Here is a 17629-nt window from a genome sequence, read left to right on the forward strand (position 1 = left end):
GGTATGCTGTTTGTTTTCTGCATGTGATGTGACACATGGGTCTATGCTAGGTTTCTAGGGACATCATCCCTGTGTGTTTACACCAATCCCCCAGTCTGGAGGGTAGAGGCTCCAAGGTGCCTGCTGCCACCCCTGAGGATATAAGTTATTAATATGGTCACCTCTTGGATTCCCACCCCACTAAAATAAGACTCAGAGCCACGAGCTTTAGCAAAAATGTTTAATCTCTCCTTAATGTGTGTTTATTTACAAGTACTAAATCTGAAGAACCGTAAAATAGGAAATAGCCGTATATTTACACAGCTGATGGCTGAGCGTATCGGCTCTGCCGCTTCCAGAGAAGCAAAGGCCGAGGCCTGGTCTACTCAGACCATCCAAATGACCAGTTTTTTTGGGTGGGGGGAAGGGGGTAAAAGGGAGTGTTCTGCGGCATTAAAGGACAGCTAATCATGGGCTTCACCTTAAAAATATCTTTCTCTCTCTAAATATATCTACTCTAGCTTGTGTAGCACCGATGTGAGCCACCAGACCCAAACTGGGGGAACTGGAGTAGAGGGTGGCGGTCGGGCCCCTCTGTACCAACAGAGGTTGCTGGCCTGTGCCTGGAACTCAATGCAGTGTCTCTGGGGGACACATCAAGGCCCTCATCCCTGCTGCTCTGTTTAGCTGTCCAACCGTAAGAATGGGGAAGCTGGAGAGCACAGGGCCAGCCCAAGGCATGTGGAGGCCAGGCACCCAGGCCCAGCTTGGAATGGCCCAGGCACTCCTGAGTCTGGGTGCAAAGGGAAAGACCAGGCAGGAAGTTAGGGCTTCTGGGGATGGGGCCCATGGCAGGACGGCAGTACCAAGAGTGTTAGGGCCAGGCTGGCTGGAGTAGTGCTTGCTCACCTCCCTGGGCCCTAGGACTGTAGAGGGTGGCTCTGAGCATCTACCACCCAGTGCACAGTGGGCTCCTACCCCAAGCCATATTGAGGCTGGACTGAAACCTTTTGCAGGATACCACAGAGATGGATGGCTCTTGAAGACTAAGGACAAGCAGATGTCAGAGGCCAGTCCAGAAGTGTCAGGGAAGTGAGGCTTGGCCCCGATGGCTGTGCCGAGAGGATGCATGGTAAGAACAGCGAGGGCAGTTCACATGTAAACAGATACGCTAAAGTGCTTGCGAACAAATGCCCCAGAGAAGCTGTTCCAGGTCACCTCACCACCCACCCAACACCCACATGGGCAAAGTGGCCTGGTAGGACAGAGTGAGGGTGGCCTATTCTGAGGGAGCCTGGGGACCTTGGGCAGGGTGGTGGGGCTGGATAGTGAAGGCATTGAGCCTAGAAGCTGTGCATGGTCCAGGCAGAGCTGGAAGAACTGGGGGCTTCCATCTGAAGCCTACAACCAGGGAAGACTTTAGGGGAAACTGAGGCTCCCACCCAGGCACAGCCTGGAGGCATCAGAAGGAAGAGAGGCATATATCCACGGGTAAAACCCCAGGCAACAGGGGCTTCTGAGAAACGGCTATATCCAGGCTGGGTGGCCTTGGCTCTGACCCCAGTGTCAGCCCAGGGAGTGAGCCAGAGATGGGGTGGGAGTCTGACCAGAATTCACGGCCCAGGGTGCCGAGGCCCATGACTACTACAGAGGAGTTGCTCCCTGAGTCCTTGCACCTGCCCCACAGCAAATAAAGGCGCAGCTCCAGTCTGACCTTCACCGTGTCCCATATGAGGGACCACAAGGCTAGCATCCCATGGATGTGGTGTGCTGTCCCCAGCACTGAGGATAGGCCTGGCCACAGTTAGCTGTCCCTTAAAATCCATTATAATCTTTAGTACCATTGAAAAGGTGAACTTGAAAAGGGAATAGGCCGCTTGCTTGCTTTTCCAATGACTAATTAAAAAACAAACATTAAAAAAAAAAAAAAGGGTCTAACCACCTCTAGTATTCAACACTTGCAGTTTGAAAAGATCAACTCAGACTAAACGCTAGCACAGTCATGCAGGTCCACAGCCTCTGCACCCGAAGCTCGGGGCACCAGGAATCGTGGGCAGCGGCTTCTTCTGTCTGGGGGAAGTAGAGGCCACATCAGATGGCAGCTCCAGGGCCCTCGGTTTTGCTCTCTTCCACCTGGGTTCCTCCTGAATTGCCTTTCCGTGTCTCCTCCCTCAAATAATTGTACAGCACCCCATTGGGGCCAGGGCCACACACACATATATATATATACACATACATACATATATATATGTACAGGGTCCATTAAAAATGTACTGTTGCTCCTTAAGGGCAGAGGTGGACATGGCTGACCTCTGGTCCCTTGGGTCATTGCCCATGGTCAGCAGGGTGCCAGAAATGGCCCCCACACCCCCAGGGCAGAATACCACAGGATTTTTTGTTCCCTTAAAAGCAGTACCCAGATGTCCCACTGTAGAGGGGCCAGGACACTGCTGAGATGCCAGACTGGAAGCCACCGGGAGCGTCAGGGGTGGGGAGGATAGAGGATGGTGGGATGGTGGTCTCTTATCCTCCAGAGCTCCGGGTGGGCTGCGACAGGAGCAGGAGGCGGGGAATAAATAATGGGAACATGCACTCTGACCGGAGCCCCAGGACCAAGGGCTCCCAGAGGCACAGCCCTGAGGACAGAGAAGGGTTTGCCTAGCCATCGTCCGCATGTCACTTGGAAGTAGGGTCTGCAGGCCCTCCATAGGAGGGGAGTGGGGCCTCTCCCCAGCAGAAGGATGTGGCATTCCAGCCTTGGCCGCGCAGAGCACGCGGTGAATCTGAGGGTGGTGGCAAGCACGGGGTGCTAGAGTAGAGGCTGGTGGGACAGCCCCAGGCTGTGACTTATGTGGCCTAGCCTTGGGTATCTCACCTCTCCCTCAGACTCTGCCTGCTGGTAGCAGCTGGAGAAGCCAAAAACTGTAAACCAGTCCAGCCCCTTGTCCTGCTGCCCTCCCTCTGGAGGGCCTGGCCTTCTATCTCGGCCCCTCAGAGGCCACCTCTCTCCCAGGAAAGCCACCAGCAGCTCTTGCCAAGCAGCAAATATCCCTGGGCAGGACCAGCCACACTGCAATCCTTGCCCCAAGGCAGCAAGCCCTAGGCACAGAGGTGGCTTAGCAGGAACCCTCACATCCACAGCAATAAAAATTGGCCCTGCATGGCAGGGAGAGGAAGGCGAGGGCCAGGTCCCAACTGCAGCCCCCACACCTGGCACTCAATACAGGTGGGCCAAGGGCTGTCTCCTGGGTCCTCTGGTGCCCTCCTGCTCTGCCTCCTGCTGGGTGGGCACTTCCAGGGCTCAGCTGCTCAGGGCCATCGTGTCCACCACCTGCTCCAGTTTGCTCCGAAGCCGCTGCCTTCGAGCCTGCTCATCTTTTTCCAGAGCCACCAGAATCTGCAGGGGTGGGGTGAAGGGTGGGATAGGGTCAGAGTCAGGGCTAGCTACCCACAGACATGGGCTGGAAGCTCTAGGGAAAGTTGCTGGGCCACCACATATGACATTGGTGTGCCTTGGGGGATTTTGGGAGCAGTCAGGCAAGACCTGACTCTACCAGTTCCTAGCTGTGAAAACAGTTCTGAACCAGGGTACTACAGCACTCTAAGGTGAGCCCCCAAGGTCATTACCTCCACCCTCATCTCCTTCATCAACAGACTTTGGCTCCTGGCTATGGTCTCTCCCACCTCACCCGTCTCAGGCTTCTATGAGCATTCTCTGATGTGGCATGGTCAATGTTCTCTATTGTTGCTGGGTTCTTATGCTGTTTGATTATCTTGAGTATTACACCTCTACCTCCAGTCTATGTGGGAGCCCAGGCCCGGTGTCCCATCCTTTGTCCTTAATCACTACAACCTGTGAGCCCTTCTGTGGCTGGTTTGACCCCAGAGCCCTTCTGAGCCCATAGCTCCAAGGTCTTGGACCTGTCTCTATGGCTCCCCACCTCCAGACAGGCTGCCTGGCTATCTACTTCACTGGCTCAGCACAGCCAGCAGACCATGGTCTCCCTGCCTCTAGACCTTAACAATCCATCTGGCTCAGGGACACAGCCAAGCTCAAAGGCTCCACAACTTGGTCACCCTGGCCTGTATATCTTCTGCCTGTTCCCAGGTGGGCCCTAGCTCAGCCATGTAGACTCCATGAATCTTGGCCCACCAGGCCCACGCAGTGCTTTGACACTGCCCACACACCCAGTACTTGACCATTAGTACCCATAAGTTCTAGTCCAAAGTCAGAGTCAAGTCATCCCAGAGAGAAGACTCAGGGAAGCTGCTCCTTGGCAAATGACAAGGAGCAACCTTTGCCTAGCCTCAGAGATACCATCCAGCCCAATAAACTCTATTATAGGACCACAGCCACCCACCCCAAAAAAAGTCACCTTGTTTCCTCACCCTGCCTCAGAGACCCTTCTGTGTGCCCAGAATCTCTAATTTCCTTACTACCCCAGGAACAGCTGGGCTGTCAAGTACAGGAGCAAAGCAAGTATTGGGTGAGCTCTGAGACGCAGGCGGGGGTGCGGGAGGGGCACACCTCATCCTTGTACTTGGCGATGTAGGAGTAGATCTCGTGCAGGGCACTCATGCTGTTGAACTGGCTGAGATGCAGCCGGGACTGCTCTGCCAGGTAGGCGCTCATGTCTTGGTCACTGATGGCGGGCATCTTGGCAATGTCAGCATAGTACCTGACAATAGGTGACAGGGTCAGCATGGGTGGGGTCACAGGGCATACCCACCCACCAACCTGTGGCCCCGGTCTCCAGGAACCCTGCTGGCCACCCACCTCTCAACCCAGCTCTTGTAGTTGGGGATGTCCTTGGCATAGAGCAACTTGTTGGAGGGTGAGTCTTTGCCCAGCTTGTGCTCTGACGTAGAGCAGGAGTCCATGAAGGTCTGTGCTACCACTGAGAGGCAGGCATCTGTTATGCTGTTCTTGTGGATGTCGAACACAAACTGAGGGTTCTTAATCACATTCACCCAGAAGCGCAGAGGCAGGCTGTGAACAAGCAGGCCCAAGAGTGCTCAGGATGGCCATTCTGCAACCCATCCCCTTCTGGACAGCAGCTAGAGTGGCCAACCATCCATCCAACAGGCCTGACTCTGTCCCCCAGAGAGTGAGTGGATGTTCACACGCTCAACTGGGACAGGCCCTTCACCCTACTGGCCAGACAGAACATGCTGCCAACAAGCTGGTGCCTCTCGAATAATCATTCCTCATGGTCAGCTTATGTCCATGGCCATCTGAAGCCTGCCCTGGCTTATATCCTGTTCCTGTACTCAGCTCCAGTCCAAGGACATATGCCTTCACACCCACCCTCTATGCCCCACAAGGCCTCAGACAGCCTTGGCCGAGCACCCAATTATAACACATGCTTTTCAAACATTAACTAAATAAAACTGGAGACTGAGGCTATTGGTGACCACAGGCATGTGCCAAAAGCCTGGTAACTCCACATGGCTGAGGCAGCTGCTCTAGAGTCAATCAAGAAGATTCCGTAGAGCACATCACTCCTAGCCAGTGCCGTCCCACAGCAATTCCTCCCTTGCTGGGACCCTGACAGGCAGCCCAGATGGACCTGGGACTTAGGCTCCCACAGCCCTGAAAGGAGACAACAGGTAAAAAACCAAGAGGAATCTTGAGAGGGTGAGGGGAAGGGTACAGGGCTCTGGGCTGAGGCCAGGACCATGCAGCATACTAGGCCAAGGGTCATGAGATTAGGAAAGCTAATGGCCAGCCTGACTTGGAGGTTAAAGGACAACCTCAGGGTCAAAGGAGCTAACGGGTGTGTGGACATGAAAGGTGCATATGCCCTGATGGGAATGCAGAGCGGGGGTCTGGTGCAACCTTGCAGGAGAGGAAGGTCAACTGGCCAGTCTTCAGTCCAAGTAGCCCTCCTTTAAAGTTGTGGGCTATGGGGGTGGGAAGACCACACACAGGGATAGAGCCTGGGTCAGGGTTACACACAGCAGAAGCCCACAACTGTGCTTGTCAGCCAAAGACAGGATGCTGAGCAGCCCCGATCGGGAGCATGGCTAGGTCACAGGCATCTAGGGCTGGTCCACAGAACAGGTGGTCTATTCTGGGAGAAGGCAGGTCAGGGCTGGGCACACAGGAGTAACAGGAAGCACTGCAGTGAGCCCACTGGGGTCTGGGTGGCCTGAATTCTCACCTGCAATACACAGCTCCACACTTACTACCACATGACCTCAGAGTGGCCTTTTAGAGCCATCTCTTATCCCAGGTGCTAGCATTTCATAGCACTGAGCACAGGTTTGTGCCACGGATGTCACTTCCTCTATGCCATCAATTGGTTCTGGCCCACCAAACTCTGTTTCTTACATAGCAGCCCCTCACCCAGGGAATTCCTACAGGCTAGAGTAGTGGGGTTGTGGCAGGATCCAGGGCTGGAAACTGGGAAGGTCCAGGGTGATCCTGGCACTGTAAGGCCCATCCCCTGGCAGTCCCACCCCTATGGTAGTCGCACCAATTGCTCTTCCAGGTATGGCGCACATCCGAGTCATGGATCTGGTGCTTGTCGGCCTGTTCATCTAAGAAGTCAAACATGTACTTGATAGCCAGAGGCAGGGCTGAGCCGCGGTGTGCTGTGCTGAAGATGGTCTCAAACAGGTCATCCACGAACTTCTGCAGTGTCCCCTGTAGGGCAAGTAGTGAGCTTCAGGGCTGCCCAAGGCATCAACCTCCTGGACAGGTCTGTAGGAACTCTGGATTTGGCCATGCATTCTGGGCCTCTTCCCATACACCTACCTTGGTAGCCAGCAGCCTTGTCAGGTAGATCTCAGAGACCATCTTGCTGCCACGGTCGCCTTCACGTTGGTCCAGGTGGTCGTGGTTCTTCACCAGGTGCCACAGTTTTGTTCCACTTTCCAGGTCTGGCGTGATCATGGGTGTTCGTGAGCGTAGGCTGTCGGGGCTACTGGCTGTGCGCAGCATGCTCTCTGCAGGAATAGCCTGTCAGCTGGCAGGGCTGTCCCTCTCCCATGGCAAGACCCTGCCCTACCCCAGCTAGTTTTCCTTCAGAGGGCACCAAGGCTCCTGCTAGGTATGTTGGGGATGGCCACTGTGGTCACATGAGCAGCATGTGGTCCCTTGTTATAGGCTACGGGGACAGGTATTGCTTCAGAACTGAAGGGAAGGCCGAGAGCCCAGTGACACGCCACATGTCCCCCTTAGTCCTAGCATCCGACACATTGGCAGAGCACTAGAAATGGCATCCCATCCAGGTCCACTGCCCACCCATCACCTGCTTGCAACCCTGCAGGTCCCTCACCGTATCTGCTGAGGGACTTAGTGAAGGTAGAGGAGTTGGAGATGTTGTAGGCAGATGTCTGCTTGGGTACTAGTGCCACCGATGACCCATCCGTCACCTGTGGGCAGACATTAAGGATACAAATCCCAGGGTGCCACTAAGATGTCCTGCCCAACCTGGGGGCAGATCTAAAGACCCCCTGGAGGCAAGTCATACCACCACTCTGAATCTCCACTGGATTAGTTCCAGGGCAGATAATCACTTGGGCATGGCACAGTTCACACCTGACTAGGCATGTTGCAGTTTAAGGGAAAGCCCACACAGTGGTCCCTGGATGGTAGGGTCACCTGATAGTGAGCCAGTGTGTTCAGCCTCTTCCAGTCGTTGTCAATTTTGGTGGTGACATCCTCATCCTGAAGGATGATGCGTGCCATGCGGCCCTGGCGCCACTCTACAGGAAGTAGGGTATTAGAGGTGGGACCCCGCCCCCTTCCTCTGTCCTTTCTCCCTCCTTCCCTTCTATCCAAGCTCCTCATTCTACTGGCACATAGAACAAGGGAGTGGGGAAAGACAGGAAGGCAGGGAGGGGCTTGCTCTGCATTTGAGGAAGAGCCTGGGATACAGTCAGAAGCTGAGGCTCCTCCACTGAATAGCTACATTCACAGGCTCAGAGGTGGCCTTTCATCTGGTGCCTTGATGCGCCCAAGAGGTAGGCCCTGCTCCACCCAGGTTCCAGTCTCAGCCATTCCAGCCACATCTCCTGCAGGATCCCAGAACTGTGTCTCACATCTTTTGACTTTCCCCAGTAAAAAGTTCTGTTGTTCCTTCAGCCCTGACATCCCTGGCTTCCCAGAGAATATCAAACTCACACCCTGCCTCTTCTCCATAGGTCTCCTCATCACTCCACTCTGGCCCGCAGACCCTAGCTTACCCTGTCACCTCCCCTGAAGTCTTTGTTAAATGCCTTCCTACCATCAGAAAAAGGAGCCTGACCTCTGACCAGGATCACAGGGACACTTGCCCACCACTTACCCAGGTCCATGTCCCCAGCCTTAGGCCGCTGTGAGTAAGGCACACCCTTGTACACAGCATCCAGTAGCTTCTCCTTGACCTGAGTCACGGTGTCACAGTTCAGTCCTTTCACAGGAACCTCAGGCGCGTTCTCATGTTCAGGGTTCACACAGTTCAGGGTCTGTGTGTGAGGAGAATGGTATGGTAGCATCAGTCACAACTCTCACTTCTTCGAGTCCTGCTCACTCAGTTCAGTTCACCGGAAGGGGAGGACCCAGGACTGGGGGCTCACCAGGGTCTTGTAGTCAATCTGCTGCCGAATGAGCTTGTCCTCACTCAGAGAGTAGCGGGCCTCCCCTGTGATGGCGTCAATAGGGCCCTTCTCCATCTGCTGCTTGATGGCACAGTACAGCATGAAGAGCGGCTCCCCAGCACACTCCTGTGGGGGTGGGCAGGGTATGAGGCTGGGCTAGGACCTGGTCAGTTCTTTACGGGCTATCTAGCTGTTTCCAGCAGCTCCAGCCCCTCTTGAAGGCAAGCCTGTCCCTGGAGCCAGCACTGGGCAAGGAAATTTAGTGAGTGAAACCTGCAGTGTCCTTACCACTGTAGACACAGAAATCCTTGAAATACTGCCCTCACTGCACACTAGGTGTAATCACGATCTGCTGGGCGTCTAGAGACCCACCTGGCCAGAAGTCTAGCATCACTATGAACATGCTTTCCCCATGATCACCAGCACAAACACACTGACTCCTTATGTTCCTCATCACCAAGGGGCAAAGGAACCCACAGACTAGTGCCAAGGAGAAACAGGGACTGGTAGAGTAGCCTCTGCACTTGGCAAGGGCCTACATTGTTCCTACCCTCAGCTACCTGTCATCTGGCTCCCTGCACTGCAGGTGTGGGGCCAGAAGTAGGGCCACATTACTCAGCAAGGGGACTGAAGCAAATGCTGGAGCTCAGGCTGGTCCCATGGCCCTCGAAGGTCCACCCCTGACTGCTGGAGTCACTCCTCACCTGGCTGAGAATGCCTAGGTGGGAGCTGGCCCAGGTGGGCCTTTGGCAAGCCCATGATGACTTTGCTCCTGTACCCAGATGTTCTAGCCCCTTGTTAGCATCTGAGTCAATTAAAGAGACAGCTGGTAAGGAACAGCCAGGAGCATAGATCATCCAGAGACCTTCAGACAACACTCCTGTCTTTGAAATTATGTTTCATTTGCAAACTTGGCTTCATTAAGTCAGCCAGGAAGCGGGAGGGAGGGAGCGCAGGTTGAGTCTCAGAGCCATCAATAGCTGCCTCTTTTGGCAAACACTACCTTATAAAGTTTCCACAGGCTAGATGTCTGCCCTTTGGTTCCTGAGCAGAGTAAAAAGAGCAGAGGGTGCAGGCCAGTGCCCAAAGTCTTGGATGCAGACACACCCAACCCTAATGCATCTGCCTCAGAAAAGCCAGGGCTTCTCTGAGAAAGCTCAGACCCAGAAGGTAGCCATCCCCCATGCCAGCCTGGACCATTGCTTTCACAAGGCTCCAAAACTGTGAAAGAGTAGGCAGAGATGAGAGCCCAGGGAGGAGGCGGGCCCAGAAAGAACCAGTCCTAAACCTAAGGGCTTTCTTTCTCTGGGCCTCATTTCCCTGTCCCATGACAGGGGGAAGGTAGGGCCCCAGCTTCCTCCCAACCCTGCTGAGAAGGTGCAGAGAACAGTCCTTTCATCGAGAGACGCAACAGTGTAGGAGTGCAGCTCAGTAAATGAGGCACAACACCAGCTTTCCATCTGCAAGGAAAGCCAAGGCTGACCCCTACCTCATGGTGTGCACTTCACCTGTAGCATAAAAGCTGCAAATGATGGAATGTTGGTATTTAAAACAACAAAACCCTTATCATATGCTAAAACAAACAAACATAAAAAAATAACCCTAGAAACCACACAATTGTGGCTTCAAAGAAGAGGAGAGTGGCTGGTCAAGCAAGCTGTTTAACTTGTAGGGTAAACGGCAGCCAAAGCAGTGTGCTGTCCGTCCTTTATGGCCTCTCCAGTGATGGTGCCCCAGCACCCAGCCCAGGAAAGGCTCTCGAGTCAGCACGTCTTGTACTACAGACGAGGAAGCCTGAGTACCCGTGCTCACTCTGGAAGCCCACACAGCTCCAGCAGAAGATGGCTGTGTTGGGGAGAATTCACATTCCCCCAATACCCTCTGCCAGTGTGGCAGAGGACAGTGAGAGTGACAGCACAGTGGTCACACCCTGGACATTATGCAGCTGTCAGGAGGGCAAGTACCCAGCCAGCTTACCTGAAGGCATGGGCCTAAACCCTACCTGGGTGGGGTAAAAGGGAGTGAGAAGCAGGGTGGTGTACCAGGACCCTCTGTGAAAAGCACTCAGAGTGGGTGTGGCAACCACAGCTGGGAGGCTGTGGGTGGGGAGGGGGATCACTTAAGCCAGAATTTCGGACCAGCATGTCAACGCAGCCAGAACTCAAGACAAAAAGAATCTGAACAAAACCTGTTCTTCTATCTGGAGACATTTGCTTCCATTCAGTTCAGTGACTCACACTGAATACTGATGCTGTGACCATCAGATTACCTCACAGGTGCTGTTGTTGACGGTGTAGAGACAGATACGCAGAACATTCTAGTTCCATGTATCTGTGAGCAGGGGATGGCTCAGCCCCTGCCCAAGTGCAGACTCATGAGAACCCCAAGCATTCTGTTTTCCCTCTGTCCTCCCTGTCAGACCGAGCTGTTTGTGGTATGGTTATGCTGGCCAGACAGGGTGATTCTCACTGTAGGAAGGGACCGTTCATGCTTCTCAGAGTGGCTCATGGCTCAACACACCTGCATTTCTGTAACAGTTGTCCATTACATACTGTGTTCTGTAGCTGACCACAAGCAACTGACCCAAAGGAAAGCACAGCAGAAGTGCAGGTTGCACACGTCTGTCAACAGACACAACTCTGCAGCCAAACCCCTGGGTTAAGCTAGTCGGCAATGCAAGGGTATCAAGGATGAGTCCACTCAGAGGCAGAAGTTATAAAGGTTACAGTGTGGTGGAGGAAGGGCAGAGGGACAGGAGTATGTCGTGAAGACAGATTTTAGTCTGACAGGACAAATGGTGCAGATGATGTTGACAAGGGCTGCACTTTACAGATGTATTAACTCTAGTGACCTGTACATACTCCAGAGGCTGAAGCACAAAGATCATGAGTTCAAGGCCAGCCTAGGCTATCTAAAAAGGCCTTGTCTCAATAAGCTAAGGGTTGGTGAGATCATACAACAAGTAAAGAGTCTGCTGCCAACTTGAGTCTGATCCCTGGGATCCACATGGTGAAAGGAGAGAATGCACTCCTGCAAGTTGTCCTCCGACTTCTGCATGTGCTTTGTGGTATCCATCCACAAAATAAATAAAAATGTAATTTCAAAGAAATCTAGAAGGTGATGTCTTTTGTACTATGTGTATTTTAACCCAGTAAAACACTTTTTAAGTCTGTGGCATAGTAAAAAGTGACCAAGTATTGAGCTGTGAAAGGGTGGAGGAAGCTGTCTAACGGCCGAAAGAAGCACTCTGGAAAGCTACGGAGCATGTGACTCAAGTCTTAACTCCAGAGAAGGCAGAACTCTGGGCAGGAGAACCTGCTGGGCAGCTCAGGGAAGGGAGGGCTGAAGTGTGTCTTCTCTTAGCACTATAAAGCAAACATGTATCAAGAGGCCTGTGTGTGGCTCAGTGGCCCAGACAGGAACAGAACAAGCCCAGGCCAATCTGGACTCACTCTTGGAGTATTGGTTTTCACTGTACAGCAAAAAAGGCCACACAAAAACCAGAGCTGAGAGGAGACTGAGAGGGCCTAAGAGTAAACCTGGGGCAGACGGCACACTTCATTTCCCTTCTCTCCATTTCTCTATAGCATTGCTTCCTCCCTTCCTGCTGCTCCCTCAGTTGCCTTGCTCCCCACCCCCATCATCATTCCCACACCCGAATGCCCCTCTGTGAGGCTGTCCCAGATGTCTGACGGGCTCTGCTCCTTCTTCCCCACAATGACAGGTGCAGAGTCAGCTCTGCCAATTTCCAGAGGCAGCCTGCCTCCCCACATTGTAGCAGCAGACATTGCAGAGCTGGCTCAGGATCTGAGACCCAACAGGGTGAACTGCACCCGCTCCTCACTGTGGAGAATGAGGATCAAATGGGGTCAGCGCGTGTCAAGACCCAGCATGGGCACAGCTGCTGGAGTGCCGAAGCCTTTGCTCGCTCGCTCGCTCGGCCTTGCTTCTTCTGGTTCAGAGCCTGCTTTAATGAGCATGTAAATAACTGTCCATAGGGAGGCACTTTCATAGGAGATGTGCACACTAACTATTATGGGGGTGCTTTACACATAGACCCCCCTCTCCTTAGCTGTCCTTGTGCCATCCAGGTGACTTTTCTCCATCTCTGGTCCCTCAGTCCCTCAGACCTCCTGTCTCTTACTCACTGCCATGTCCTATCACTGGCTCTCCTTACAACAAGTAGAGGCATACCACCAGGGATCTGCTCTGAGCAAACCCATGTGCTGCCACTCTGGGTCATCCAGAGCTCAGCAGCAGCCTACTGGGGGAGAACAGAGTGCAAGTGCTGGCAGACTCAGCACCAGCCCCACCCTTGACACTGAATCCACAGAGCACTGGATAGGGCTGACCCACTGTTAGCACTTGTGACATGCATCCCACTGGCCACAAGTCAGAGGAAGCCAGAGACCTTGGAATTGTGTAATTACCCAGTCTCTTAAGTATGGGCAACCAGTTCAATCAACCAGCCCACCCTGGCACCTGCAGGAATCCTAGGAGCTCTGGAGAGCTAGAAGCCCAGAATGGACTCACACCTCACCATGGAGCTCTCAAGGGCCAGTGTCAGGCCCTCAGAAGGCTGTCTAGGTGTAGTTCTCCTCCTGAGCCTGGCAGCTAGTTCCAGGTACCAAGCAGAGATCCAAGCTTATATCCAAACTCCAGCTTGGGCACTGACTTCAGAGCGTGAATGTCTATCCTCCCTCTGTATCAACACAAGAAACAGCTAAAACCAAGTAGTCTGGGTTGCTGGACTGGGACAGCATACCTAGGAGCTGGCCTCTGTGCCTCCTTGGCTTCCTCCCCACCCCAGCCCTTCCCTCCACTCACTGGGTCCCTGAGGCCTACCTTGAGGAACTTATACAAAAGGAAGGTGAACCAGTTGGTCAACATCTTCTCTGCCACCGACTCAGTTCTGTGGGAAGAGCAGCAGAGGTGAAGAGCAGTCACCTCCACCATCCAGCAGGCAGGCCCCCCGACTTGCCCAGTGACCCCACCGGGCAGGCTTCCCTCATCGTACCTCCGCAACAGAAGCTTGGGGTGGTTCTTGCTTTCCAGGTTTTTCTCGATGAGGTCAGACAGCAACTGCTTCAGCACTCCGGTGGCATACTCCATCTCACCCTGCAGGGCTGTCATGATGAGTGAGGCCACGTTCCCACGGTCACGCATGGAGAAGCTACGCTGGGCCTCCAGTGTACGGATGAAGGTTAGCAGGAAATGCTTCTTGGTCAACAGCTGTCCAAATAGTGTCAGCGACTTCTCCACATTAGCCTGCACCTGGGGGCACACAGGCCTGCTCAGACCACTGGGGCACATAGCTCCAGCAGCTAAGGCAGGGGAAAGGCTTTTTGTGACACCAAGCTGTATGGGCCTGGAATACACAAGTAGGCCAGGCTGCTCTTGCTGCACAGTGAAGCTGCACCTAGACCCTGCAGGGGACTAGGCAGGTGAACGGCAGAAAGCCCCACACAGCCAAGCACACGGAGAGGAACCAGCATCTCAGACTGAAGGGCAGTTAGCTTGGGTGAGGCCTGGGGCACTGTTCTATCTCAGGGTCTCCTTCCAGCCTCCCAAAGCACTACGGGCAATGGTGTCACTCAAGGCAAGCTACCTGCACCAGAAATCAGGTCCCTGCCTCAGAGCTCAGGGTCCCAACCCTGTGCTGGCTCCAACATGGGTCTAACTCCATACTCTCAACTTGGCTAAGCCCTGCAACTCTCTTTGGAAGGGCATACCAGCCCCCCTGCCCTTGGATGCCCACCAGCCCCCACGGATCTCTAAGGTGGCAGCCCTACCTCCATCTCCTTGAGTACAGGATGGTCCTCAATCCCAGGAAATAGCACTCGCATGGCATATGTGCGGTAGTCAAGGAATGGGATGCCAGCACCATCCAGGTCGCTGGTCAGCTCATGGATGTCCGTCTGGAGCTCTGCAAAGGCTGTGCCCAAATGTGGGGTTGGGGCAATGTGAAGCTAAGGGCAGCACACTTGAGGCTCCCCTTGCCCTTCTCAGTCCTAGTCTGCCTACTGTGTGGCCAGGATCACTGGTCCTGACCTTAAAGAAACCAAGTGTCTTTCTGTGCTTCAGTTTCTCTAGTTTAGGACAAAAAATGTTCTCCCTCTGTACTATCATGGGATTAACCAGATAAGAGTAACAATGGCTCCAACACTGGCTGGGTGGGGAGGGGAAATCCTTTAGCCAAGACCCAGCCATGTGTAGAGGGGGTGACACAGACATTCCAGTATTACCCCCAGGGTCCCAGCCCTATGCCAGCCCATGCCCTATACACACCATGGGCTCAGGGTCTTCAACACCACTATCTCAGCCCACACCACCTCTCAAGGTCAAAGAAACAGGGCAGAGTGGCAGACCCTGTAGAACATTCCAGAGCTATGAGGTTTCTGCCCTGTAGCTGCCCTCTATCTGATCAAGAGTCAGAGGGGGATGGCAGGCTCTGGAACAGCTAGCAGGTTTGGTGAAATGCTATGGCTTCATTTCCTGGTTGTTGCCAGGCATTCGGCCTCCCCTTTCTGACAGGTCTTGCCCCTGCACAAGTTGGCAGAGAAGGCATCACGTACATTGGACTTTCAATCTCTCTCCATAGGTTGGAGCCAAGGGCCTCCATTCTCATGTCTGCTTCTTGTCCACCAAAACTGTCGACAGGGCAGGTACCCAGCCAACCATGTGACTATCTGGGACTCCCAGGGCCTGAGCATGATCACTTATATGTACCTTTGCCTTCCTATGTGATATCCAGGGGAGTGGGCACTGTTTCTGTACCCATTCAACAGACCAGGAGACTGAGACACAAAAGATTAGGTGGCATACTCCCTAGATTATAGCTGTACAGAAGGTAGTCCCTTTATCAGTAGGACAACTCTGCCATCTGTCATCTCCCTGGGACTGAGCCAGAGCCCAGTGGTGGTGACTGACTCAGCACTCAGACTCCCTCCCTGGCTCTGGCCCCACCCATCTCCCTGCTGACCTTCCTTGCACTCGAGGGCCACGCGTGACTCCAGGTTGTCCATCTGGAGCTGCAGCCGCTTGAGGGTACGGTCAGCATCCCGGGATTTGCGTTTGTAGGCGATGAGCACAGCCACTATGACCAGCAGCAAGAGGCCACCCCCTCCACCGATACCCACAATGGCTGGCAGTGTCAGCAGGCTGTCCGAGTACACCTGCAGCATCCCAGGTGAGAACTCGAAGCCCCCAGCCCGCACCTGCCAGATGGGATAGAGGTACTTAGAGGGCATTGGATCCTCAGAGCCCGAGGCCCTGTGTAATGGCGTTTAAGTCACCCACAGCATCTTTCTAACTGCCTGTGGGCAGCATCTTTCCAGCAGGTGACAAAAGTGGCTAATAGGTGCAAGATGCTGGGACAGGAGCAGATGCCCAGGTAGTTAATACACAAGCACTCGGCAGTGGGGCTACTGCCAGTAGTGAGAGGGTCTCCAAGTGGGAAAGATGGCAAGAACAGAATGGGGCCTGCATTAGAACTCAGTTCTGTGGGGATTTTTCTCAAAGGTGGGGTTGCTCTAGCAGGGGTAGAGGTGAGTAGTCAGGAGGGTGGTTCCAGGAGACCACAGAGAGACTGTGAAGGGATTTCCTGGCTAAAGAAAGGTCAGGGTATGTACCGTGACTTTGTGCTGTCCGGTGAGGTTGGGTGCTTCACACAGCAGCTGTGTCTCAGACACGGTGAGGACACAAGGTGTGGAGCCGATGAGCACCGTGTAGTTGAGCCGGGAATTGCCAGGAGCAGGTGGCAGGAGATTCCGCCCCTACAGGGGTCAGGGTTGAAATGAGAGTAATCCTGCAGCCTCTCCATAAGCCCCATCCTAGAGTTGCCTCTGCAGCAGGAGGTCACAGTGGCTGAGACCTACCTTGAGGATGAGCGGGGAGCTGGGCTTCAGCTCCAAGAGCCCAGTGGGGCTGAGTGGCTCCAGGACAGGGTCCGGGTAGTAGAGGAATGAGGAGCTGTTGAGTACCAGCAGCGTACGGACATTGTCCATGACGAAACCAATCTCATCTGGCCGCTCTCCCAGTTCTGGCGGGCTGCGCTTTGGGTTGTCTATAGACGGCGCCCGGCACACCATGGTGGTGTCATTGTACACCATGCAGCTCTGGAACACAGGCACCAGGACCTCAGGCAGGCTAGCTCTCCCATTGTGGGCCAGCTACCCAATAACAGCCCCACCCTGGGGATGACAGCTCCCTGTGCAGATGGTCTAGGTACCAAGGGGGCACATGTCCAAGATGTCTATTCTCTGTAGGCTGAGGGCTGCACAGGCCCAGGGGTCACCACCCCTAGTGACCACTTTGTCCTCAAGGCCTCAGTACAGACAGGGTCAGCACGGGGAGGGAGAAGCAGGGGTGTTAGAGCAGTAGGTACCAGTCTGGGAAATACCCATATGGCTAGGAGGGGAGGACTGAGCAGAGTGAGGGAGGGATCAGAGGCACAGGGTATCCACTCACATTTTCCCTCTCAATGCCTCCATACTTGGCCCGGATTCGAGGCTCACGGACAGTGGCCAGATTGGTGCCTGTGACTGTTAGGAGGGTCCCACCACTAAAGGAAGAAGAGAGGAATCAGACAATGCCCTAGGCCTAGAAATACACAGGTCAAAACTCAGCTAGAGCTTATGCTAGCCAGGATTAACCCCCTTAGGAGGTTGCCATTGAACAAACACCATAGAACACCCTGGAGAGGTACTCCCTGACCCAAAGTGGGGGATGGGGAGGTGCTTCTGGCTTCACAGAAGGTCTCCCACCTGTTGATGCTCCACTCAGGGTCGATCCTCAGGATAGTAGGGTCTTCAGTATAGTTGTACTTCACCTCGGGGTTGGAGAGCTGGGCACGGTTGATGTTGATAACAATAGGGGCACTGCCAGGGGTCTGTCCGGGCGGTGTTAGACAGCGGATCTCTCGTGAGTTTCTCCTGGGATGGGGTCAAGATGGGTAAGGGCACTGTGAGGCAGCATGTCAACACATCAGCAGCTCTCCATTGGTGGCTGAGAACTGGTTCCTAGGGAAAAGTTTGGGCCTCCCTCCCTCCCTCCCTCCCTCCCT

General features: G+C 54.1%; 1 protein-coding gene across 1 annotated transcript in view; it reads right to left on the reverse strand.

The window, feature by feature from the left end:
* Positions 1-206: 206 nt before the first annotated feature.
* Positions 207-17629, reverse strand: part of Plxna1 (plexin A1) — a 46795-nt gene continuing 29372 nt past the window's right edge. Inside the window, exons 16-32 of the mRNA XM_034511555.2 lie at positions 17331-17498; positions 17035-17128; positions 16443-16682; positions 16197-16340; positions 15548-15782; positions 14358-14500; positions 13583-13839; positions 13411-13477; positions 8545-8691; positions 8274-8433; positions 7589-7692; positions 7263-7359; positions 6740-6930; positions 6459-6628; positions 4757-4969; positions 4508-4658; positions 207-3376 (exon numbers count right to left, since the gene is read on the reverse strand). Of these exons, the coding sequence (XP_034367446.1) occupies positions 3281-3376; positions 4508-4658; positions 4757-4969; positions 6459-6628; positions 6740-6930; positions 7263-7359; positions 7589-7692; positions 8274-8433; positions 8545-8691; positions 13411-13477; positions 13583-13839; positions 14358-14500; positions 15548-15782; positions 16197-16340; positions 16443-16682; positions 17035-17128; positions 17331-17498 (2677 nt within the window). The 3' untranslated portion in view covers positions 207-3280. The remainder of the gene's footprint in view (positions 3377-4507; positions 4659-4756; positions 4970-6458; positions 6629-6739; positions 6931-7262; positions 7360-7588; positions 7693-8273; positions 8434-8544; positions 8692-13410; positions 13478-13582; positions 13840-14357; positions 14501-15547; positions 15783-16196; positions 16341-16442; positions 16683-17034; positions 17129-17330; positions 17499-17629) is intronic.

Source organism: Arvicanthis niloticus, chromosome 9, assembly GCF_011762505.2.
Source record: "Arvicanthis niloticus isolate mArvNil1 chromosome 9, mArvNil1.pat.X, whole genome shotgun sequence".
NCBI lineage: Eukaryota > Metazoa > Chordata > Mammalia > Rodentia > Muridae > Arvicanthis > Arvicanthis niloticus.